The following is a 24,535-nucleotide window of genomic DNA, read 5'->3' as shown; positions in this document are numbered from 1 at the left end:
AAAATAAGGCTCCAGGAATTGATGGAATACCAACTGAGATCTTTCAACAATGGATGCAATGCTGGAAATGCCCACATGTCTATGCTAAGAAATTTGGAAGACAGCTACCTAGCCAGTCAACTGGAAGAGATCCATGTTTATGCCTATTCCAAAGAAGGGTGATCTAACTGAATGCAGAAATTGTCTAACAATATCGTTAATGTCATACACAAATAAAATTTTTCTGAAAAAGTGGCTGTAGTAATACATCAACAGGGAACTGCCAGAAATTCCAGCTGGATTCAGAAGAGGATGTGGAACGAGGGATATCATTGCTGATGTCAGATGGATCCTGGCTGAAAGCAGAGAATACCAGAAAGATATTTACCTGTGTTTTATTGACTGTGCAAAGGCATTCAACTGTGTGGATCATAACAAATTATGGATAACACTGCAAAGAATGGGAATTCCAGAACACTTACTTGTGCTCATGAGGAACCTGTACATAGACCAAGAGGCTGTCGTTCCAGCAGAACAAGGGGATACTGCCTGGTTTAAAGTCGAAGGATGTGGGTCAGGGTTGTATCCTTTCACCATACTTATTCAGTCTGTATGCTGAGCAAATAATCTGAGAAGCTGGACTCTATGAAGAAGAACACAGAATCAGGATTGGAGGAAGACTCATCGACAACCTGTGATATGCAGATGACACAACTTTGCTTGCTGAAAGTGAAGAGGACTTGAAGCACTTTCTTATGAAGATCAAAGACTACAGCCTTCAGTATGGATTACACCACAACATAAAGCAAAAATCTTCACAACTGGACCGATAAGCAACATCGTGATAAACTGAGAAAAGATTGACATTGTCAGGGATTTCATTTTACTTGGGTCCACAATCAACACCCATGGAAGAAGCAGTCAAGAAATGAAACAATGCATTGCATTGGGCAAATCTGCTGCAAAAGACCTCTTTAAAGTGTTCAAAAGCAAAGATGTCACCTTGAAGATTAAGGTGTGCCTGACCGAAGCTATGATGTTTTCAGTCATTTCATATGCATGCAAAAGCTGGATAATGAATAAGGAAGACTGGAGAAGAATTGACACCTTTAAATTATGATGTTGGCGAAGAATATTGAATATACCAGAGACGGCCAAAAGAATGAACAAATCTGTCTTGGAAGAAGTACAGCCAGAATGCTCCTTAGAAGCAAGCATGGCGAGACTCTGTCTCACATTCTTTCAACATGTTACCAGGAGTCATCCATCCTTGGAGAAGGACATCATGCTCGATAAAATAGAGGGCCAATGAAAAAGAAGACGACCCTCAACGAGATGGATTGATAACAGGCTGCAACAATGGGCTCAAGCATAGAAATGATTGTGAGGATGGCACAGGACTGGCCAATGTTTCATTCTGTTGTACATAGGGTTGCTATGAGTCAGAAGTGACTAGACAGCACCTAACAACAGCATATGCATGAGAGAGCTGGACAGTGAATAAGGAAGACTGAAGAAGAGTTGATGCCTTTGAAATGTGGTATTGGTGAAGAATATTGAGTATACTTTGGCATGTCAGAAGAACGAACAGATCTGTCCTGTTAGAAATGCAGCCAGAGTGCCCCTGGGAGGCGAAAGTGGTTAGACTTCGCTTCAAGTACTTTGGACATGTTATCAGGAGGGCCCAGTCCCTGGAGAGGGACATCATGCTTGGTAAAGTTGAGGGTCGGCGAAAAAGAGGAAGACCCTCAATGAGGGTCTCCTCAGTGAGATGGATTGACACAGTGAATACACAGTGGCTGCAGCAGTGGGCTCAAACGTAACGATTGTGAGAATGGTGCCGGGCCGGGCAATGTTTTGTTCTGTTGTCCATACGGTCACTGTGAGTGGGAGCTAACTTGATGGCACCTAACGGCAACAAGTTCAGCAGGTTCAGTTTTCTGTGTTCACCCAGCGTTTCTTGCAGACAGAATTGTGTATAAGGAAATGCAAAGTTTGTTTGATTCTCAGATTGTCCCTCTGATATGCGCATCAATCACACTGGAACAAATTTGCAGTTTCAAAATGAGCCTTATAGCAGAACTGGCTGTAGTTTATTTGATTTGTCGTTCTTCCTTTCCACTATTATTGATTTCTTAATTTATAGTTAAGCCCGTATCAGATTGATTTTTTTCATACCCTGAGCACCTCTAGAGGAGAGAAACCGGCCTGCAGTTTTAACTTGGCCAGAGACAGTGCACAAGGTAGCTTTCTTCTTGGAGACTAGATCTACTGAGGCCTCTGCTAGATCACACAGTGCCGGGAATACAGAGGTGGAGGAGGTACAGTCCATGTCCTCAGGAGCGTAGAGTTTCATTGAAAATGCTTCAAAGCACCAACTTGAGTGTCTTTGTTAGGTCTTCTTAGACTGGGGGCAGATGAACCAATATTCTGTGTTTCTTACTTTGTAACCATGAGTGCACACAAGCCTCCCTGTCCTCGTCTCCTCCCTCCTTGTACACTTAGAGACATGAGTAAAGAGCTCACCCAGAGGAGTCGCCAGGTAGAACTGATTCTCGTGCTAAGTGTGGACACGGAAAACAGGTTGATAAGGACCTAGAGGTCTTCTAGTTCAGCCCTTCTCATCTCCCTTCCACCTTAGTCCTCAATAAACCTGTGGTCACGGGTCCATGGTAGATTGGCAAATGAAAAAAAGCAAGTGTCCAGGTGATGTGAATAGTATGGTCCCACCCTTCCCATGTATGTATGTGTTTTTTGGGTAAGTGTAGGTGATGTGAATAGTATTATCCTATCCCACCCGCATGGATGTATGTGTTGTTTGGATAAGTGATGTGAATAGTGTGATCCCACCCCCTCCATGTATGTATGTATTGTTTGTATAAGTATAGACTATGTGGAAAGAGCTCCCTCTGATATATTTTTAAAATTTTATTTTGTTGGTGTTGAGAATGTTGTTGTCAGGTGCCATCTACTTGGTTTTGACTCACAGAGACCCTATGTACAACAGAATGCTCCTGTGCCATCCTCACAGTCGTTGCTGTGTTTGAGCCCATTGTTGCAGCCACCGGGTCAGTCCATCTTGTTGAGGGTCTTCCTCTTTTTCACTGACCCTCTAACAAGCATGATCTTCTCCGGGAACTGTTCCCTCTGGATAACATGTACAAAGTATGTGAGACGTAGTCTTGCCATCCTTGCTTTTAAGGAAATTCTGGCTCTGTTTCTTCCAAGACAGATTTGTTTGTTCTTTTGGCAGTCCATATTATATTTGGTATTCTTTGCCAACACTGTAATTCAAAGGCATCAATGCTTCTTCAGTCTTTCTTATTTGTTGTCCAGTTCTCACATGCATATGAGGTCATTGAAAATAACATGGCTTGGCTCAGGCGCACCTTAGTCCTTAAAGTGACATCTTTGCTTTTTAAGATTTGAAAGAGGTCTTTTGCAGCAGATTTGCCCAATGCAATACATCATTTGGTTTCTTGACTGTTGTTTCCATGGACGTTGATTGTGGATCCAAGTAAAATGAAATCTTTGACAACATCAGTCTTTTCTCCATTTATCACGGTACTGCTTATTGGTCCAGTTGTGAGGAATTTTGTTTTCTTTATGTTGAGGTGTAATCCACACTGAAGGCTGTGGTCTTTGATCTTCATCAGTAAGTGCTTCAAATCCTCTTTGTCTTCAGCAAGCAAGGTTGTGTCATCTACACATCGCAGGTTGTTAATGCGTCTTCCGCCAGTCCTGATGCTGCATACTTCTTCATATAGTCCAGCTTCTCAGATTATTTGCTCAGCATACATATTGAATAAGGATGGTGAAAGGATACAACCCTGATGCACACTTTCCTGACTTTAAACCCTGGTGTATGTATCCTCTTGTTCTGTTCAGAGGCCGCCTCTTTGTCTTTTGTATAGGCTTCTCATGAACACAACTAAGTGTTCTGGAATTCCCATTCTTTGCAGTGTTATCCATAATTTCTTATGGTCCTCACAGTCAAATGTTTTTGTATAGTCAATAAAACACAGGTAAACATCTTTCTGGTATTCTCTGCTTTCAGCCGGGATCCATCCGACATCAGCAACAATGTCCCTCATTCCACATCCTCTTCTGAATCCAGCTTGACTTCTGGCAGTTCCCTGTCGGTGTACTACTGCAACCATTTTTGAATTATCTTTAGCAAAATTTTGCTTGTGTGTGATATTTGTGATATTGTTTGATAATTTTCACATTCTGTTGGATCACCTTTCTTTGGAATGGGCACAAATATGAATCTCTTCAAGTTGGTTGGCCAGGTACCTCTTTTCCAAATATCTTGACATAGATGAGTGAGCACCTCCACCGCTGCATCTGTTTGTTGAAACACCTCAATTGGTATTCCATCAATTCTTGGAGACTTGTTTTTGGCCAGTGCCTTCAGTGCAGCTTGGACTTCTTCCTTCAGTACCATCAGTTCTTAATCATATGGTACTTTTTGAAATGGTTGAACGTCAACCAGTTCTTTGTTACAGTGGCTCTGTGTATTCCTTCCATCTTCTTTTGATGCTTCCTGTGTTGTTCAATATTTTGCCCATGGAATACTTCAGTATTGCAACTCGGGGCTTCAGTTTTTTGTTCAGGTCTTTCAGCTTGAGAAATGCTGATCGTGTTCCTCCCTTTCAGCTTTCTAACTCCAAGTGTTTGCACATTTGATTATAATACTTTATCTTCTTGAGCTGCTCTTGAAATCTTCTATTCACCTCTTTTACTTCTTCATTTCTTCCTTTTGCTTCAGCTACTCTCTGTTCAGGAGCAAGTTTCAGAGTCTTTTTGACATCCATTTTGGTCTTTTTTTTCTTTTTAATGACTTTTTGCTTTCTTCATGTATATCTTTTTTTTAACTGATAACTGTGTTTTCAGTGAAGGTTTACACAGCAGTTTAGGTTCCCATTCAACAATTTCTGCACAGGTTGTTCAGTGACATTGTTTACTTTCTTCACAGTGTGTGAATATTCTCAATGTTTCCATTCTGGTTGTTCCATTTCTGTTAATTAGTTCTCCTGCTCCCTTACATTCTCACCTTTGGTTTTTTTGTTTTAAATTTTTAAATTGCTTTAGGTGAAAGTTTATGGAGCATATTATTTTCCCATTTGATAGTTTGTACATAAAGTGTTCCATGATATTGATCATATTCCCCACAATGTGTTAGCACTCTCCTCATTCCTGCCCTAGGTTCCCCATTTCCTTTTGTGTGGATTTTCTACCCCTTCCTGCCTTCTTATCTTTCCTTTTGGGCAGATGTTTTCCTTTTGATCTTATATAATTGATTGTTGTAAGAAACATGTTCCTCTTGGTTGTTATGGTTTATTTTATGGGCCTGCCTATTGTTTGGCTGAAAGGGTCTCCAGGAGTGGCTTCAGTTCCAGTTCAGAAGGTGTCTTAGGGCCATAGTCTCAGAGGTTTCTCCAGTCTTTGTTAGACCAGTAAGTCTGGTCTTTCTTGTGCGTGTGATTTTTTTGTTCTACATTTTTCTCTTGCTCTGTCCGGAACCCTCTGTTGTGATCCCAGTCAGAGAGGTTGGTAGTGGTAGCTGGGCATCAGTTAGTTCTTCTGGTCTTGGGGTCGTGTAGGCTGTGGTTTGTGTCATCCACTAGTCCTTTGGGCTAACTGCTCTCTTGAGTCTTTGTTTTCTTTACTTCCTTTGCTCTGAATGGGAAGAAACCAGTAGCTGTATCTTAGATGGCCACTCACAACCTTTTAAGACCCCAGATGCTACTCACCAAAGTAAGATGTAGAACATTGTCTTTATGAACTATGTTGTACCCATTGATGTAGATGTCCCCCGAGTCTATGGTCCTTCGCCTTCAAGCCTAGGAATTTCGTCTTGCAAGGTGTTTGCTTATGGCTAAGAAGTTTTGGTGACTGTGCCCTGTGTATGCTCTATATTAATATACATGCAGCACCTACAATTATGTATGTAGAAATATCTACAACCAAACCTACATCTGCAGGCGGGTGTGCTCTCTTATACCTTCCCATACCTCTTTAGTATCTACCTATGTATTTATTTGTAAATTATTGTTTGTTAATACTATTGTTGCAGAATTGTGTATGTTATAGTGTCATGGATTGAATTATGTCCCCCAAAAATGTGTGTATCAATTTGGCTGGGCCATGATTCCTGGTATTGTGTGATTTTCCTATATGTTGTAAATCCTGCCTCTATGATATTAATGAGGGAGGATGGGTGGCAGTTGGATTGGATTGTGTCCTGAGGCAATCTCTTGAGATATAAAAGAGAGGAGTGAGCAGAGAGACAGGGGGCCCTCATACCACCAAGAAAGCAGTGCCAGGAGCAGAGCGTGTCCTTTGGATCTGGGGTCCCTGTGCAGAGAAGCTCCTAGTCCGGGGAAACATTGATGAGAAGGCTGACAGAGAGAGAAAGCCTTCCCCTGGAGCTGACACCCTGAATTTGGAGTTTTAGCATACTTTACTGTGAAGAAATTAATTTGTCTTTGTTAAACCCATCCCCTTGTGGTACTTCTGTTACAGCAACACTAGATGACTAAGACAAATAGTAATTACCTTACCCAAAAAAACCAAACCCGTTGCCATCAAGTTGCTTCCAACTCATAGCAACCCTGTCGGACGAGTAGAACTCCCCATAGGATTTCCAAGGAACACCTGGGGGATTCGAACTGCTGACCTTTTGTTTAGCAGCTGTAGCTCTTAACCCCTATGCCCAGGGTTTCTAGTAATTATCTTAGTTGCCTTTTATTCTCTCTTCCCTCTCAGTGTCTTCCTTTGCCTTGGTCATGTTGTGCTGACATCCTCCCATATTGTGTATTGCCTTTGCCTTCACCAAAATTAACATTTGTCTTCTATCTAGCTAGTAATTTTTTTTCTTGTGCTTTAAGTGAAAGTTTACAATTCAAGTTAGTCTCTCATACAAAAATTTATACATACATTGTTATGTGACCCTTGTTGCTCTCCCTGTACTGTGACAGCACATTCCTCCTTTCCACCTCAGATTTCCTGTGTCCCTTCAACCAGCTTCTTTCCTTCTCTGCCTTCTCATCTTGCCCTGGATAGGAGCTGCCCATTTAGTCTCATGTATCTACTTGAGCTATGAAGCACACTCTTCACAAGTATCATTTTATGTCCCATAGTCCAATCTAATCTTTGTCTGAAGAGTTGGCCTCGGGAATGTTTTTAGTTTTGCTAGTAATTTTTTATGATATCCTTTATATCATCCTGGAGTCCTGGTGGCCCATTGGTTAAGTGCTGTGGCTGCTAACCAAAAGGTTGGCAGTTTGAATTCACTGGCTGCTCCTTGGAAACTCTATGGTTTAGTTCCACGCTGTCCTGTGGGGTGCTATGAGTTGGAATTGGCTCGATAGCAACGGATTTTTATATCATCCCACAACTCGTTCTTTCAGCTTGAGAAATGCCAAGCATATTCTTCCCTTTTGGTTTTCTAACTCCAGGTCTTTGCACATTTCATTATAATACTTTACTTTGTCTTCTCGAGCTACCCTTTGAAACCTTCCATTTAACTTTTTACTTCATTATTTTATCCATTTGCTTTAGCTACTCTACATTAAAGAGCAAGTTTCTGAGTCACTTCTGACATGTATTTTGGTCTTTCTTTCCTGTCTTTTTAATGACCTCTTGCTTTTTCTTCATGTATGATGTCCTTGATGTCATCCCACAGCTTGTCTGGTCTTTGTCATTAGTGTTCAGTGCATCAAATCTGTTCTTGAGATGGTCTCCAAATTCAGGTGGGATATATTCAGGGTCGTATTTTAGCTCTCATGGACTTTTAATTTTAATTTTCTACAGTTTCAACTTGAAACTTGCATATAAGCAGTTGATGGTCTGTTCCGTAGTCAGCTCCTGGCCTTGTTCTGAGTGATGACATTGAGCTTTTCCATTGTCTTGTTCCACAGATGTCGTTTTGATTCCTGTGTATTCCATCTAGCGAGGTCCAGCCGTTGTATGTTGTTGAAAAGAGGTATTTGCAGTGAATATGTTATTAATGTTGCAAAATTCTGTCATGTGATCTCTGGCGTTGTTTTTTATCACCAAGGCCATATTTTCCAACTACCGGTCCTTCTTCCTTGTTTCAAGCTTTCACATTCCATTCGCTGGTAATTATCAATGCATCTTGAGTGCATGTTTTATTTCAGAAGTTGGTAAAAATCTTCAGTTTCTTCATCTTTGACATTAGTGGTTGGTGTGTAAATTGGAATAATAGTCATATTAACTGGTTTTCCTTGTAGGTGTGTAGATATTATCCTATCACTGACAGCATTGTACATCAGGATGGATCTTGAAATATTATTTTTGGTGATGCATGTGATGCCATTCCTCTTCAGTTTGTTATTGTCGGCATAGTAGACCATATGATTGTCTGATTCAGGATGGCCAGTAGCAGTCCATTTCAGCTGACCAGTACCTGAGATATCTATCTTTATGTGGTCCATTTCATTTTTGACGACTCCCAATTTTCCTAGATTCGTACCACCACAGTATGACAAATTGACAGATGAGTGATGGTTGCTGAGATTATACACAGCGAGATGTATACCAATTCAACAGTTTCTACATGTACAATTTAGTGACACTGATTACATTCTTCAAGTTGTGCAGCCATTCTCACCGTCCTTTTCTTGAGTTGTTCCTCACCCACTGACATAAGCTCACTGCCCCCTAAGGTTCCTATCTGATATTTCGAGTTGCTAATGTCAGTTTGATCCCATACAGATAATTTTTAAAAGAGTGTAATGCTCAGGGAAGACATTTTTTACTAGTTAAGCTAAACTATTATTTGGTCTTAAGACAACTTTAGGGGATATTTTTGGTTTAAGGTTTAAAAATTATCTCAGGGCAGTAGTTTCAGGGGTTCATCCAACCTTCATGGCTTCAGGAAGTCTTGAATCCATGAGAATTTGAAATTCTGTCCCGTATTTTCCCCCTTTAGATCAAAGATTCTTTTGTGGAATCCTTGATCAAAACGTTCAGTAATGGTAGCCGGGCATCATCCAGTTCTTCTGGCCTTATGGCAGAGGAGTCAATTGTTCATGGAGGCAATTAACCGCACATTCCATTTCCTTCTCCTATTCCCAACTCTCTTTCTTCTTCCTCTTTTGCTCCAGGTGAATAGAGACCAGTTGTTGTGCCTTGGATGGCCACTTGGCAAGCTTTAAGACCCCAGACGCTGCGCGGTGGATTAGGAGGTAGAACAGAAGCGCTAAACAAGTTACTAGGCCAATTGACTGGGATGTCCCATGAAACCATGACCCTTTACCTCCAAACCAAGAAACCAAATCCCAGGAGGTTTTTGGTTGTACATAAGCAACTTCAGTGGCTACTCTCGTTTTTTGGGTCATTTTTGTAGATAATATTTGTCACACAACTTTTGCCAAGTCAGCTTTTTACAGGTGTACCGCTTATTGACAGCAATTACGATATTCCTCCCGTATTTTTAATATTAGTTACCTCAGGGGACAAGAGAAAAATTATTAACTTTTTTTATACATCTTTCATTGTTTCGTTTGTTTTAAGAAGCATGTGTTACTCTTTAATTAAAAAAATCTAATAAAGTCGAAAATGAAATAAATAATAATAATTAAAAAAAAAATATCCTAAGGGTCCCGAGCTTTGTTTCCATCTTACCAGTAGCCTGGGTGGTTAAGACTGAATGTGACCTTTCAGATATGGGCTGCCCAACAGGACCCCTGCTGTCTGCTACGCTGATGTTAACTTTTCTGGCAGCTACACTACATGGTTGGGGGTTTCTGAGCTTAGACGTTTTAACATCCCCAAGTCTTTCTTTGTATCTCCTACTCTTGGCACACTCGGTACTTCGTAATCTTTTTTTGGCCCAAGTCTGCTCCTTTTCACCCTGTTAGATTTCATCTTGCCGTTATGGAGGTCCGACCTTGGATTCAGGCTGCCTGGGTTCAAATTCTACCTACCACTGACTAAGTAGTGAAAACTTGGACAGATAATTAACTGGTCTTGGCTGAGCCTCAGTTTTCTCATCTGTGAAGCAGCAGTGTTAACAGAGTTGTGAGGTTTCAGTGAGCATCTGCATGCTGGGACACTCTCTAGGTGCCTGGTGGTGTGCCGAGAGCATGGTAACTGCCTCGGTTACTGTCCATGTGCTCACCTCAGCTCGTGGCCCATCCACTGACCTGTCACTGAGATACCTCCCGGTCTTCACTCTTCCCTTAACCGCGTTCCATGTCTCTCCCAGCCCAGACCGGAAACGGGCCCAGCTTCCAGACCTTCTTCACGAGATCCTCAGTCCTTCTCTGTCTCATTCTGCAGGCCCTTTCACCGATGTTGTCACCACCAACCTAAAGCTTGGCAACCCGACAGACCGAAATGTGTGTTTTAAAGTGAAGACCACGGCGCCACGTAGGTACTGCGTGAGGCCCAACAGTGGGATCATTGACGCGGGGGCATCCATTAATGTATCTGGTAAGTCCTGGGCCTGGAGGCCAGCAGGGCGGGTTAAAGAAGGCCCCCTAGAAGCAGTGGGTTTTCTGAAAGCTTGTATGTGCAGTGTAGCAAAATAAGACGGTAGCCTCCCCCCACCCAAGCACCCTGGCCCCTGATTCAAAAGCTTAGTGGGTCCCGCTCACCTTTGTCTGTCCACAGTTAATGCCTCTTTGGTTTAATGCTGCCAGCCTTTGTGCCTCTGCAGTTAGAGCAGAATTAAAAGGGTAACTTTAGACTTGACTGTAGAATGAGTTTGGTTTTCACTCCCTTGAAATTAAATCTACCCTTTGGCAATAAATAAAAAAGGGCTAAACAAACTTAATTTTACTTTGTGGGAGAAAACTAAATGGAGTTATTTTCTTATTTAAGCTAAATGATTTCTGACATTAAGCTCATGTCACTTCCAATGATTGGTAACTGCACTTTACTGATTGTGAAAAGCTCAGGGAGATGAGGGCTGAGGAAATTGGAATATATTCAAGGGTGTAAGTTGTGTGCATGTCTGATGGTTTCTTCCCCCCTTTTGTCTTGGAGTGCATATATTTTCCAAAGTTCAACTTTTGAAAAGATGCTGGTAAAGTGCCCAAATTGAGAATTGGATTTCAGAATTAAGGGAATATAAGTGATGGGTTGGAGTTGAAATGTGTTTTAGAAATGGACTGAACTTTTAGCTTGTTAGGACTTCTGGAAGCAAGAATGCCTTCTGTGTTTCGGGAGGCACTCTGGGGGTGCATTTATCCTTTAAATCTAGGTTACTCGGTGTCACGGAAGCTTTCTGCATCATTAGAAGCTACTCCTGATTCGAAGTGAGTGCCTACCTGGTTTTTTCCATGATAGATTTTGATTGTGGTACATTTGGCTATTCATTTGACACCTAAAAGAAAATGATTCACCTCTTTGGAAAAATAGAAGGTGTTTCATTATCCGACCATTTCTGCAAACTCTCATCGCCTGCGTCTGCCCGTCTCTCTCATTGTGGCACCCATGCCAGCTCTCCCTGTGAGTCAGGTTATTACCCGGGAGGAGCCAGGAGCCTGGGGGTCTGTGTTTGTTCAGGGTCTCCTGTGTGCTGGACACTGTACGCATTACACAGTTTCTCCCATCCTGCTACGGATGCCTTGTTCCCTCCATCTTACTAAGGAGGAGACCGATGGTCATAGGGTCAGGAAGCCAGCAGGTGACAGAGCCAAGATATGACTTGTCTTTCGGAACTGAAGCCCCTTGAACTGGAGCGAGGAAAGGCCCAGAAGGTGGGCGTTTCCATGTTGCCCGGGTGCTTATGGTTTAAGGTTTTCTGTTTAAATCGAGGGCAGCTGAAACCTTTTATTCCCCTCTTCTATCTACTTCTTTTTTCCTCTCGATTTCCTTCCCACATCAAATTTAAGCAAGATTGTCAGTAGGTGAAAATTACCTATTACTTCCTAGCAAATATGGCTTTCTGAATAGAATCGTCTCAGTAGGCAGCTGTACAGGCTGGGCGTGCGTTCCAGTATGAAGTATAAATACATATGTGTGTGTCTCTTCCAGAAAAAACTGTCCCCTCCCCCATCGTGGGGCTTTTCAAAAGAGTAATAACTAGCCCTGAGCATTTGTTTTGATTTTTGATGACCTGCGTGATGAAGATGAACATTTTGTGGTGGTGACCTTCCCTTTGCAGATCTGACACTAAAGTACAGAGAGTGGGTGTGATCTGCCCGGGTCACATGAGTGGTCAGTGGCAGTGCTAGTATTTGAAGTAAGTGTCTTGGCTCCCGATCCAACCAAAAAACCTGGGATCGGCTTGACGGAATCAAGTAGAACTGCCCTATAGGGTTTCTGAGGAGCAGCTGGTGGATTTGAACTGCCAGCCTTTTGGTTAGCAGCCAAGCTCTTAACCACTGCGCCACCAGGGCTCCTGCTGCTCCTGATCTGGTGACACTAAACCGCCTCAGCAGTGTTGGGGGTGGCCACACTTACAAAATAAAACGCAGAGTCCCATCTCGCGCAAAATGTAACGTGTTCGGGGACAAGAGTGGTAGATTAGTGAAATGTCCATGCGTCCACGGCCTTCCTCCTAGAGCAGGCTGTGTGTGCACACGAGGAAGGAGGACTCTCCTGTGTTTTCAGTTGGTGTGTTCTGATCTCAGTGGGCGAGGTGAACCTGGGTGAAGCCAGATGTATTGCAGCTCCAGGCTGGCTCACACGTGGAAAAGGAGGTTGTACCTGTTGCTGCATTTGTATGTACAGGAGGGACCCCTGCACTGGGTACTAGACAGCCATACTTGGGGTAAGAAGCAGTGCCCTCTCCCAGGGGTCCTCTGAGTGCTGCTGCGGGGAGACGCCTTGGTGAGATGGTGATGATGATGTCTGCCCGTGGAGCTGGCCATAGCGCCTGAGGTTCTGAAGGCACACACATCCGGGTAGTGATGGAGGGAGTCAGATGTCTTTATGACATACCCCGTGAAGCTCTTCTCAGCTTTCAGATTAGCCTCATATTCCAGGGACCTCACGTCAGGCTTTAAGGGTCCAGGCCCTTGACCATCACGTCCTTTTCTTCAGGAGATGCCAGACCACTTATTAGGTCGTTAAGAAAGAAAAACAAACCTGCATTTTATAAATTCAGGTGGTAAAGTAACGGTTTGACGTAGGCATCGCCTCACCTTTTTTCTCTCAGCAGATTAAAACGTGTGGTCTTTCCCAGAGGGTGGTTTGGAATCTGGTCGTCAGGGCTGGTGATTTGAGTCCCTTTCTTTGTTCTTCAGATCGGTGCTCGTCTCATCTCTTTCCTACAGGAGCCCTTCCTGGGGTGCGTGCCCACTGGGCGAGGCAGCACAGTGGGCAATGGGGTGCAGGGCGCTTTCTGTTTGCATTAATTGGCCCAGAATGCCATGGTTTTGGCCTCTTGATCCTTGATACACACCATCTACTGGAGATGGTTTTGAATTATTCAAATCTGGACCTCAGCAAAATAGGAACACTTAAATGGAGATTGGAGAAGAGGAGATTGAATTTTTCCCCCCTGAGATTTTAAATGCAAGGAAAATAGAACTTTTTGAATTAATGAATTGTTTGCAGCGGTGGGGGGTCTCCCCATTTGTTCTAACTCTACAAAATTAAATCTATTTTCTGAACTGTATGGGGGGAAAATATCTTTAAGGTAGATAATTTCTGAAAATGTCTTTGTGGTAAGCTGTTAGTGGTTGTGAATTTTTTTTTTTTTTAATACTGCAGTTTAATAATGAGGGAGTTTTCCATTAATATTCTAAACCATGTTTGCCAGCGGATACAGCAGGTGAAGTGGTAAAATTATGGGCCCATCAAAAATACTTACGCTTCCTGTAATATGATATTAAGTTTAATATTTTTATAACCTTCACTGAATTCTAATTTCACTAAAGTAGCAAGCATGCTTCCATTTGCAGTTCAGTTATGCACATTGGTTGCCTGTGCACCAGGCAAATTAGAAATGCAAAATGTGTGTGTGTGTGTGTGTGTGTTTAAGGGGAGGCATTGGAAAGAGTCATCAAAGATACCAGTATTTCGGTCCCAGATACACTTTCCTGAGTGTATCCAGGGAATTGAAAGTGGATTAAAAACAAATACAGACAAATCTCCTACTGTCTGAATCTGTATTTTAAACTGAAATTCGAAGAAGTAAGGAGCAATATTCATTCCTGACATACAGCCCTTCTCAGCACCTATTTCAGTCACACCGAAAGCATAAAGTTCTTCCATTAAAACCCTAAGGATAGACGAGTGTCTGCAACTCTTCTTGGATGGAAACATTGGTCAGTCAATGTGATTAGGTAGTATTGCAATTGCTAATTAATCTTTTTAAGATTTTGCTGACTCAGTTCAGTGGAGCCGCTTTGTGGGCGCGGGTGCCAGCTCGAGCTTTGGGTGATGAGCACGGAGAGTGAGGCGCTGGGCCCTTAGACTGAAAAGTCATGTGCCGTCAGGTGCTGAGAGTGGAAACTACACGTGGGGCTTCTTTACAGTAGCGTTCTTCGTTTGATCATTCACTTCGGAAGCGTCTGATAAGACCTTTTTATAAATGGTTTTCATGATCCAGGTTTACTACTCTCAGATAAGAACAACTCACATTCATGCTTAACAGATGTCTTTAATCTTTTTCACCAGATGAGATTCTGTTTTTTTTTTTTTTAAAAAGGATATTACCAACAAAAATTCAGCTTAATTGTTCTTTTAAGATTTTTTTTAAGTTTACTGTAGTATTTAGGTTTGTTAAGAAGAATCCTGTTTCACTTTCTAAGAGGATGACACAATTGATTGTTCCATTTTCAAATACCATGACCAAGAGGACTCATCAAGTACATTTAGTACACCTCACTTAGCGGAAGCCTACTTCAAGTCTCTCCAACTCAACTTAGAAGCAAAAATTAAGCAAAATTTTAGAGCAGCCAAAGTGGATTTTCTTTTCATTCATTACAATTCCTTGAGTATTGGTACACTTAACTCATGAGAGCTTCCGATCTGGCCTCCCATCCTATTTACTCCTGTTTTATTTGGCCTGTTGTTAACACAGCATCGACACTGCTCTGGTTTCTAGCCCATCACAGAGCAGAATGAAGGGAAAGGGCTGTGAGAGGTGGCCACCTCAGAAACAGCAGAGGTGACAGCATATATAGCCTGGGTGGCAGTGCCACAGAAGGCAGGTATGAGAGAGTGCTGAGAAGTAACAGTGGGATGTGAGTTACTTCAGCATCAGGCAGACCGTTCTCATATTTCAGTTGATCAGTCTCGAGACATGACTTGTACGTCGTGTATATAATGGGTGTTCGTAATCACTGCGTGAGAGGATCAGGAAAAGATGATGTCCTATTCCATTATCAAGTGTTAGAAGGGACAGGAAAGTATGTTGGGTTTTTGACAAACGTATCAAAAGTGCTGTTTATAAAAAAAGGGTGAGTGAGCCCTGCTGTTTGTCTGTGACTGTAGGTAACACTTCTCATCCTCCCAGTGGCTGGAGTTGAGACCTCACTGTGCCACATGTCCTTGTCTCAGCACACATCAGTGAAGCAGACCTCGAGGAGGTTGTCATCACAGACGGACGACACCAAACTAGAAAAGCCCACAGAGAACACAGACAGCCCAAGGCTCACTTGTTTATAAGTCGATAGAAATGATAATTTACCTGCTAGACTTGCGGTTCAGCCGTGGGTCCCTGAGTAGGTAGAGGGCCAGAAAATTAGTAATGTTTGCAGCATTTTGAGAATCCTAAAGGAAATAATAAACCCACTCACGAAAAGCATTCACAGTCTAACTAAAAATAAAAAGCCAGACTTCTCTGCATTAGGCTAGAATGCTGTCACCTCCTCATGGTGTCACTGGCTCTCGTAAGCTGACCGGGAGCTCTGGTTGGCATTGATACTAGTGTTTCTGATCAGTTTCAGAGAGTGGGGAAGTGTGTGATTCCACTGTAAATGCAGTTTGTTGAGAACCATCTTTTGATCTGAAAGGTGTATTAATGGAAGAGGTAATGAGAGGAGACGTGGTAACGAGAAGATGGAAGGCTTCTCTTAACCATGGGTGGGGCAGGGTGGTGAGTGGCTCTGGGCAGGTGGGCCAGAGGAGAAAGCAGCTGGTGGAGGGTTAAAGGAAGCTCTTTCCCCTCCTTGGGCCACCCCAAGGGGGTTTCTCGAGGAAGCAGATTCAGGAGTGCTTTGGGATGTTAAAAGGAGCCTTGGTGGCGCAGTGGTTAAGCGCTTGGCTACGAACTGAAGGGTCAGCAGTTTGACCCCACCGGCCGCTCCAAGGGTGAAAGACATGGCAGTCTCCTTCTGTAAAGATTACAGCCTTCGAAATCCTACCGGGCAGTTCTACTCCGTCTGGTAGGGTCGCTATGAGTCGGAAGTGATTCTCTGGCAATCGGTTTCGTTTTTGATTTTTTTAATGTTGGGAGGGAAGAATGCACAAACTGGTCAGCCAGTGGAAAAATGCAGATTACTGCCCAGCAGGTGAGACATTAAAACATGAGGTCCTGGCCTTAGCCTAACTGGGAAGGGAAGGCGAATGTGTGGGTGGAGTGGTGGGCAAGGAGCATGGGGGTCTTGTGTCAGCCATATGTGCCGATCACATAAGGTGGCAGAAACAAGAAGCCTTCTGGCAGGAGCTGCACACGTCACCCGAGCGGCTCCAGCCTAGAGCACCCTGTGCAGGAAGGGCGTTGCAGCACTGGTTTTCCAGGTGCGGTCCGGACCAGCAGCATCAGCAGCACCTGGGAACAGTTTAGAAATGCAGATTCTCAGCCCCACCTGACACCTCCTGGACTGGAAATTCTGGGCTTGGGATCCAGCAGTCTGTATTCACAAGCCCTGAGATGATTCTGATACCTGCTGATGCTTGAGAAGCACCCCTACAGTTCATATTAAGGACTAGCCCCATAAGGGGGAAGATGCGTTGAGCTGTGTGTGAATGAAGAGGAGAAAATCAAAAGGGATGTGATGAGTGGAGACTTTGGTAATGACAGAGAGCATCGCTGGGTGTGGGGCCGTGGGACGGGGTGTGTGGCAGCCGCAGTGTGTGCTCTGGACCCGAAGGGAGGCCTGTGGGATACTAGGACTGTGGCGAGCTGAATTCAGTGCTTGTACTTGGGAAAATGGTCGTGGTGGTGGTGGTTTTGTGGGAGGTTTTTGATCTGAGCATTAGTGTGATGATGAGTGGGGTGTCAGGGGAGATTAAATTTATGGAGCTCTAGGGGTTCTGCAGGGTAGCTTGGGTGGGAGAGAGACTGGGAGGAAGTGGGAAGGTCTCCTCATTGGGAGAGATCTAGATGGATGTCAGTGGGACCTGAGCTGAGATGATGGGGCTGTAAGCGAGAAGAGCCATTTTGAAGGTGAGATTCAGACAATAAAAAATAAAGCGTGTGCCATAGTGCTTGTTAGACTTTTATTCATCGGATATGTTACCATTACGATGCAGATGAAAATGATCTGTGACTTGGTTGGGTTCTTGGAGGAAGCTTTTATGCTATATTTAATCAAGTTGTCATCCCTCTGAGGAGAGAGGGAGAGAGTGTGTGTGTGGATGGGTGTGAAGTAGCATCTATTCTTCATTTCTTCTCTTTTGAAGAAACTGTGGTCATGCTGAGCCATTGTTTTGGCCCCAAGACTCTTTCCATAACAGCCCTGCTCCCCTTGTGCCGACTCCAGCCTGCGGACTTGCGTCACAGAGTTGCTGGGAGTAGTGACCCTGGCTCCAGGCCATCTCCTGGCAACAGGCGTCTGTGATATCAGCAGATGCATTTTGAAAGGAGGATAGATGGTTCACTTAAGAGGATTTTATCATCAGTGTCTCTGGTATTCAAGGAAAATAAATTAAGTTAATGGGAAGCTCATTTATAGCCTGTCATGGAAAAAAGTATGTAATTTCTGCCACAGTGTGCATGTATGGAGCTGAAAGGACAAACAGTTAACGGCGTTTATTCTGTTACGTTCTCATAAAGTTTCAGCTAATAGGGTGCAGCAGATTGAATTCAGCATGAGAAGATGATAGTAGGTGAGAAATGCAAACTTGGACGTGATTTAGGGGCTGGGTCAAGCAGGACGTGGATACTGAGATACACTGAGGTTTACAAGTTTCACAGCGCCTAGTTGGCGATCGGACCTTGTCACTCTTGCTCGCCGATTTTGGAGCCCCAAAGCCAAGGAGAACCGGCAGCAGGGCGGCAAACACCTTCTTTTCTGACTTCCTGCTCAAGGCGGTAGGAGAGTTGTTGCAGTGGGGGAGAGGCTGAGCACCCACCTTAGGGACCCCCTGAGCTGAAAGTTGACGAGCAGGCCACGATATCCATCCTTAGTTCAGTTTTTAAATGGCCTGTGGGCATTGGTATTTCTGTTTCACAGTCCTCTGCTCTGCGCTGCCCCAGCTGTCCGCACTTCCTCCTGCTGTGATTGGCCACGGCCAGCACCTCCTGCCTGTGTGCTTGCGTGCCTGCTTCACCAGACCGCCAGAAAGGGCGGTGCTGCCTCCCCTGCTGAAGGTACACGACACCTCCTCGTGGTTCTTCCACGTTTATGTGGTGGTGACATGGCAGGTGCGGTGCTCTAGGCTGGTGACATCTGTGAGGGCCGAGTGTGGCGGTGGGTCTCAGACAGGGCTGTCTTTAGGGGCAGAACAAGCAGTTGCCAAGGTCATTTGATAAGAGGAACGCAGGGAACCCCAGGCCTTCTGTGTATGCGTGTGTGTGTGCACACGTCTGTCTCCACCCAGGCCAGGATGCATGCTGTAAATGCAGGACTTGGCTTGTATTACGCTCCTTTCCCTTTCAAAATGCGGATTCTCCTGATAGGGGTACTCCACAAAGCTGCCAAAGCCATCACTTGAATTATTAAACCAGATTATTTTCCTCCTGCAAGGGACCAAACTTTTGGGTCTCAGGACCCCTTCCCACTCTTAAAGATTGAAGACCTGAAGAACTTTTTGTCTGTGAGTTGCATCAGTGTTCGTCGTATTGGACTTTAAAGTGAGAAATATTTAACAATAACAATAATACATCAGTTACATGGTAGCATAAATAACATTTCTAATGAAAAAATAGCTATTTTCAAAAAGAAAATTAATGAGAAGACTGGCATTGTTTGACATTGTCTGCAGATCTCTTCAATGTCTGGTGTAATAGAAAACAGGCTTGGAGTCACATATCTGCTTTTGCATTTGCTCTGTTGTTTTGCTGAAAATACATGAAGAAAAACTGGTTTCACAACAGATATTGTGGTTGGAAAAGGGAAAGGGATTGTTTAATAGCCTTCTCAGATAATTATGGATATTATTCTTTGATACTACGCCAAAACTTGACAAGGAGTAATTTCATAAAAGGTTAGTACAGTGTGGAATTTGAAGCCACATCAGTGAATTTTTGAACTTTGTTTCATTAAAATACATTGATCTATACTGCACTTGGATTTTTTACCCATGCATGATGTTGTAATATCTTGTCTGAGTCCTTTGGAAACTGTTAGTTCACTGAGTTTTATGCAGATCTCCCAAATGTTGACACATTTCATTATACAACATCAGACAATCGTATTCATTACTCTTCCCGCTGATCTCATCGGATGAGTCTTCAAGTATTTGAGAAACTGTCAAGCTCTTGGTGGCAGATATGTTCCCTAAAATTCTAATTTTTGCTTGGAAGCTTGGATTTTATCACTGACAACAATACTGTCAGCTGTTTTCCCTGAAGTGACAGGCTTACTTTGTTCATTTTCAAGGAAATATCTGCCATATACCCAGGTCTGAACGACCATTGTCGTTCTTTCAAGTAAACGTGGTGTCACATGAAGAAGCGCCTAGTTGAGTTCACAACCCAAACAGCTGCGCAGGTGCTTTCCCCAGACAGTTGCTGAGTGCTTTGTGTGCACTTCCCATTTCATCACATAGCGGTAAAAGATCTGTTCTCAGAGTTCAAATTTAGTAAAATTTATTCTTGTTGCTTCATCAAGGAAATTCATAAGTGAAATTGGCTTTTCTTTTAACTGAGTGTGTGGTGGTGAAGAATGCAGTGGCGACCAGCGCCCTTCGGAGCCGCGCTTCCATCTGCACTAGGGCTCCAGCAGTACCACCGTGTCGCTTTTGCCCTGTCAGTGCAAGTGTCAGCCCCGTGAGAAGGCAGACAACCCCTTAGTGGTACTGTGAACTTCGCTTTGACTTCACGGCGACCTGAAGGGGAAGCCTCGGGGTTTGCGAATGGTGAATGCAGAACCTGGTGTACTAGTCTAAAGCCTGGAGTCAGAGCCAGCTTGGAGCCCTGGTCTCGTGTCTACTCTTCTGGCCACGGACCGAAGTGAGGCCTCGTAGCCTTGCTAAGCCCTTGTCTTGCATCTAGAACATGGCGATATGGGACTTTGATGGATTGTGGTGAGGAGTAAACAGAAGAGCCAACAACAGTGTGCCTTCTATGCTACCTGGTACATAGTTGCACTAAACAAAAATACCCAAACCCATTGCCATTGATTTGACTCATAGCAACCCTATAGGACAGTAGAACTGCCCCATAGGGTTTCCAAGGACCCACTGGTAGATTCGAACTGCCAACCTTTTGGTTAGCAGCTGAGCTCTTAACTACTGCACCACCAGGGCTTCAAAATTCCCAGTGTATAGTGGCCTAAGTAGTGCTTTTAAATAATCTTTTGTTCTCTCTGCTGTTGTTGTTAGGTGCTGTTGAGTAGGTTCCAACTCATAGTGATCCTGTTTACAACAGAACGAAACACTGCCTGGTCCTGTGCCATCCTCACAGTTATTGTTATGCTTGAGCCCATTGTTGCAGCTGCTGTGTCAATCCATCTCATTGAGGGTCTTCCTCTTTTTCGCTGACCCTCTACTTTACCAAGCATGATGTCCTTCTCCAGGGACTGATCCCTTCTGATACCATGTCCAAAGTATGTGAGACGTAGTCTCACCATCCTTGCTTCTAAGGAACATTCTGGCTGTACTACTTCAAGACAGATTTGTTCATTCTTTTGGCAGTCCATGGTATATTTAGTATTCTTCACCACCATCATAATTCAAAGACATCAGTTCTTTGGTCTTATTCATTGTCCAGCTTTTGCATGCATATGAGGCGATTGAAAGCACCATGGCTTGGGTCAGGCACACCTTGGTCTTCAAGGTGACATCTTTGCTTTTGAACACTTTATTCCACTTAATTTTCTGTGCTGAGGCTTTTTTCTTCTTGTATTTTCTTTTCATCTTTTTCAGTGTTGTTGATTTTGTATTCACTGAGTCTTTATGTTTTTCTTTTGTCTTTTGATGTGTAGGATTGTTAGTTTCCTCTGTGGTTACCTTAATATTTACCCCTATTTTTCTAAGTTTATACCAGTCTTTTATTTCTTTATATTGCCTTGACTTCTCTCCATATGAAAGATCTATGACTACGTTTTTTAGTTCCTCTTTTTTGTTTTCACGTTGTCATCTTTTACATATTGACATTTCTGTTTCTCTCTTTTCAGAGTTTTAGCTTTGATTTATTTTTGTGACTTCCCTATCTGGGTTGATATCTGGTTGCTCTGTCCTCTATTCTAGACTTGGGCTGTAATCTGATGTTAATTGATTTTCTAACCGGAGGACTCCCTTTAGTATTTCTTGTAATTTTGGTTTGGTTTCTGCAAATTCCCCAGACTTCCGTTTATCTGGAAATGCTCTAATTTCGCCATCATATTTGAGAGACATAATTCTTGGCTGGCAATTTTTTTCCTTCAAGGCTTTGTCATCCCATTGCCTTCTTGCCTGGATGGTTTCTGCTGAGTAGCCCGACCTTAGTCTTATTGACTCTCCTTTGTAGATGATTTTTCGTTTATCCGTAGCTGCTCTTAAAATTCTTTGTTTTTGGTTTTGGCAAGTTTGATTATAATATGTCTTGGTGACTTTCTTTTGAGATGTACCTTGTGTGGGGCTCGATGAGCATCTTGGATAGATTTTCTCATCTTTCACGATACCAGGGAAGTTTTCTGCCAACAGATCTTCAACAATTCTGTATTTTCTGTTATCCCCCACCCTGTTCTGGTACTCCAGTCACTCATAGGTTATTCCTCTTGATAGAGTCCCACATAATTCTTAGAGTTTCTTCATTTTTAAAAATTCTTTTATCTGATTTTTCCTCAAATAAGTTGGTGTCAAGTGTTTTATCTTCTGCCTCACTAATTCTGACCTCCATTACCTCAATTCTGCTCCTGTGACTTTCTGTTGAGTTGTCTAATTCTGAAATTTTATTGTTAATCTTCTAGATTTCTGTTTGCTATCTCTCTGTGGATTCTTGTAGTCTGTTAAATTTGTCATTGTGCTCTTCTGTAATATTCTTAAGTTCCTCTCTTGCTTTGTCTCTGTGTTCTTTGGCTTGTTCTGCATTTTGCCTGATCTTCCTGATCTCTTGAAGAGTTCTGTATGTTAATCTTTTGTATTCTATCTCCGGTAATTCCAAGAAGTTCTCTTCCAGAAAATTTCTTCATTCTTTGTTTTGGGAGCTTGCTGAAGCCATCATGGTCTGCCTCTTTATGTGATTTGATATTGACTGTTGTCTCAGAGCCATCAGTAAGTTACTGTATTTATTTTATGTTTGCTTACTGTGTCCTAGCTTCTTTTTTTGTTTTGTTTTGATATGCCCAAATAAGCTGCTCATGTGAGCTGGTTTGATTATTTGTGACTTTGAAGCTGTAACGTCTTGTCACCAGGTGGTTAGATCTGTTACTAGGTATGTGAGCCCAGGAGTCTGTTTACTTTTCTTGTATGGATTCAGCTCAGGTGTCCAGGTGTTCGGTCACCAAGTGTGTGGTGCAGACTCTCACCTACAGTGCTAGATGGGCAGGGGTGATTGGAGTAGGCACAGGTATCTGGCTGCAGTAGGGGGTCACGTGCTGAGCAAGGCAGGGGGCTGATGGCTGCCCTTGAGTGTCTGGGAGGAAAGCGCATAGGTGAGTGGGTTTTGCAGCTGGACTGTGGGCACCCACTGCTGTTGTCGGTAAAGACTGGGAGGCACCACTTATTCTTGGACCCCTGTCGCAGGTGGCTGGGTAGCACAGGTGGAGCCACCAGTCCTCAGGCCCCTGATGTGGGTAGGTGAGGACCCTGCTTAATGGGCAGAGTGGTATCAAATGTCACAAATCTGTTATTCCACCATATAGCTGATACAGTGAAGTTAGGCTTCAGGTATATACCCTGTGTTACTGTGGTAATGAGGGCCTACACTGTTGAATTGGTCCCACACAGGTCTATGCAGGGGTGAAAGGCATTCAAAGTCTGTGGACCTCTTATGCCTGTGCCTAGGCAAAAGAGCTGTGCCTGCCCTGAGTTCCCAGCTTAGGGGAGCTAGCAGATTATTTTTTCCTGTTTGTTAATTTGTTCCCTCTCCAAGGCTGGGAGAATGGCTCGGGGTCTGTGATGGGTCCTACTTCCACCCAGGGGACAGGGCAGTCGCTGAAGCTGGCCCAGGACCTGATGCAGAGCGAGGAGGGAGCAGGTTCTTGGGGAGAGAGGTTCTTCCCAAACAGGGTGTTTTTTGATCCGTGTGGTAGGTTAAACGCTTGTACTTATCTTTTGCCAATTGAGCACTGCTTTTCACTGGCTCTGGAGACCTGAGCAGGCTCTCCGCGCCTTGGTCTCTCCTGACGTAGAAAACGCAACCCGAAAGCCACTACTTGCCTCACCGCACATGACAGCTGATCTGGCCAGCAGGGTGCCGGCTCCTGCCAGGTCAGGTTTGGCAACTCCTCACTGCTTCTGAACTGTCTCTCCCTCCTCCTGCCACTCAGTCTGATTCCTCAACTTTGCCTTTTATGTTCAGGGCTCCTAGATTGTCATGTATAATTGATTCACTTGTTTTTTGGGGTCTTTGTTGTAAGAGGGACCACTGGAAGCATCTGACTACTCCGTCATCTTGGTCCCGCCACTTTTGAACGCTTTAAAGAGGTCTTTTGCAGCACGTTTGTCTGTTGCAATGCATCCTTTGATTTCTTGATTGCTGCTTCCATGGCTGTTGATTGTGGGTCCAAGAAAAATGAAATCCTTGACAACTTCAGTCTTTTCTCTGTTTATCGTGATGTTGCTTATTGGTCCAGTTGTGAGGATTTTTGTTTTCTTTAAGTTGAAGTATAATCCATACTGAAGGCTGTAGTCTTTGATCTTCATCAGTAAATGATTCAAGTCCTCTTCACTTTCAGCAGGCAAGTTGGCGTTATCTGCTTGCTGCAGGTTGTTTATGAGTCTTCCTCCAGTCCTGATGCCACGTTCTTCATAATACAGGCCAGCTTCTCAGATTATTTGCTCAGCATACAGATTAAATAAGTGTGGTTAAAGGATACAACCCTGACACACACCTTTCCTGACTTTAAACCACGCAGTATCCCCTTGTTCTGTTTAAATGACTGCCTCTTGATCTATTTACAGGTTCTTTATGAATACAATTAAGTATTCTGGAATTCCCATTCTTCAAAGTGTTATCCATAATTTGTTATGATTCACACAATCTAATGACTTTGCATAGTCAGTAAAACACAGGTAAACATCTTTCTGGTATTCTCTGCTTTCAGCCAGGATCCATCTGACACCAACAGTGATATCCCTGGTTCCACGTCCTCTT

General features: G+C 43.4%; 1 protein-coding gene across 1 annotated transcript in view; it reads left to right on the top strand.

The window, feature by feature from the left end:
• The window catches only part of VAPB (VAMP associated protein B and C), a 74,789-nt gene that overhangs the window by 37,537 nt on the left and 12,717 nt on the right, over window positions 1-24,535 (top strand). The window contains exon 2 of the mRNA XM_004370208.2: window positions 10,291-10,443. Within this exon, the coding sequence (XP_004370265.1) occupies window positions 10,291-10,443 (153 nt within the window). The remainder of the gene's footprint in view (window positions 1-10,290; window positions 10,444-24,535) is intronic.

This window comes from Trichechus manatus, unplaced genomic scaffold (assembly GCF_000243295.1).
Source record: "Trichechus manatus latirostris isolate Lorelei unplaced genomic scaffold, TriManLat1.0 scaffold00008, whole genome shotgun sequence".
Classification (NCBI taxonomy): domain Eukaryota; kingdom Metazoa; phylum Chordata; class Mammalia; order Sirenia; family Trichechidae; genus Trichechus; species Trichechus manatus.
This window is presented reverse-complemented; position numbering and strand designations above follow the sequence as displayed.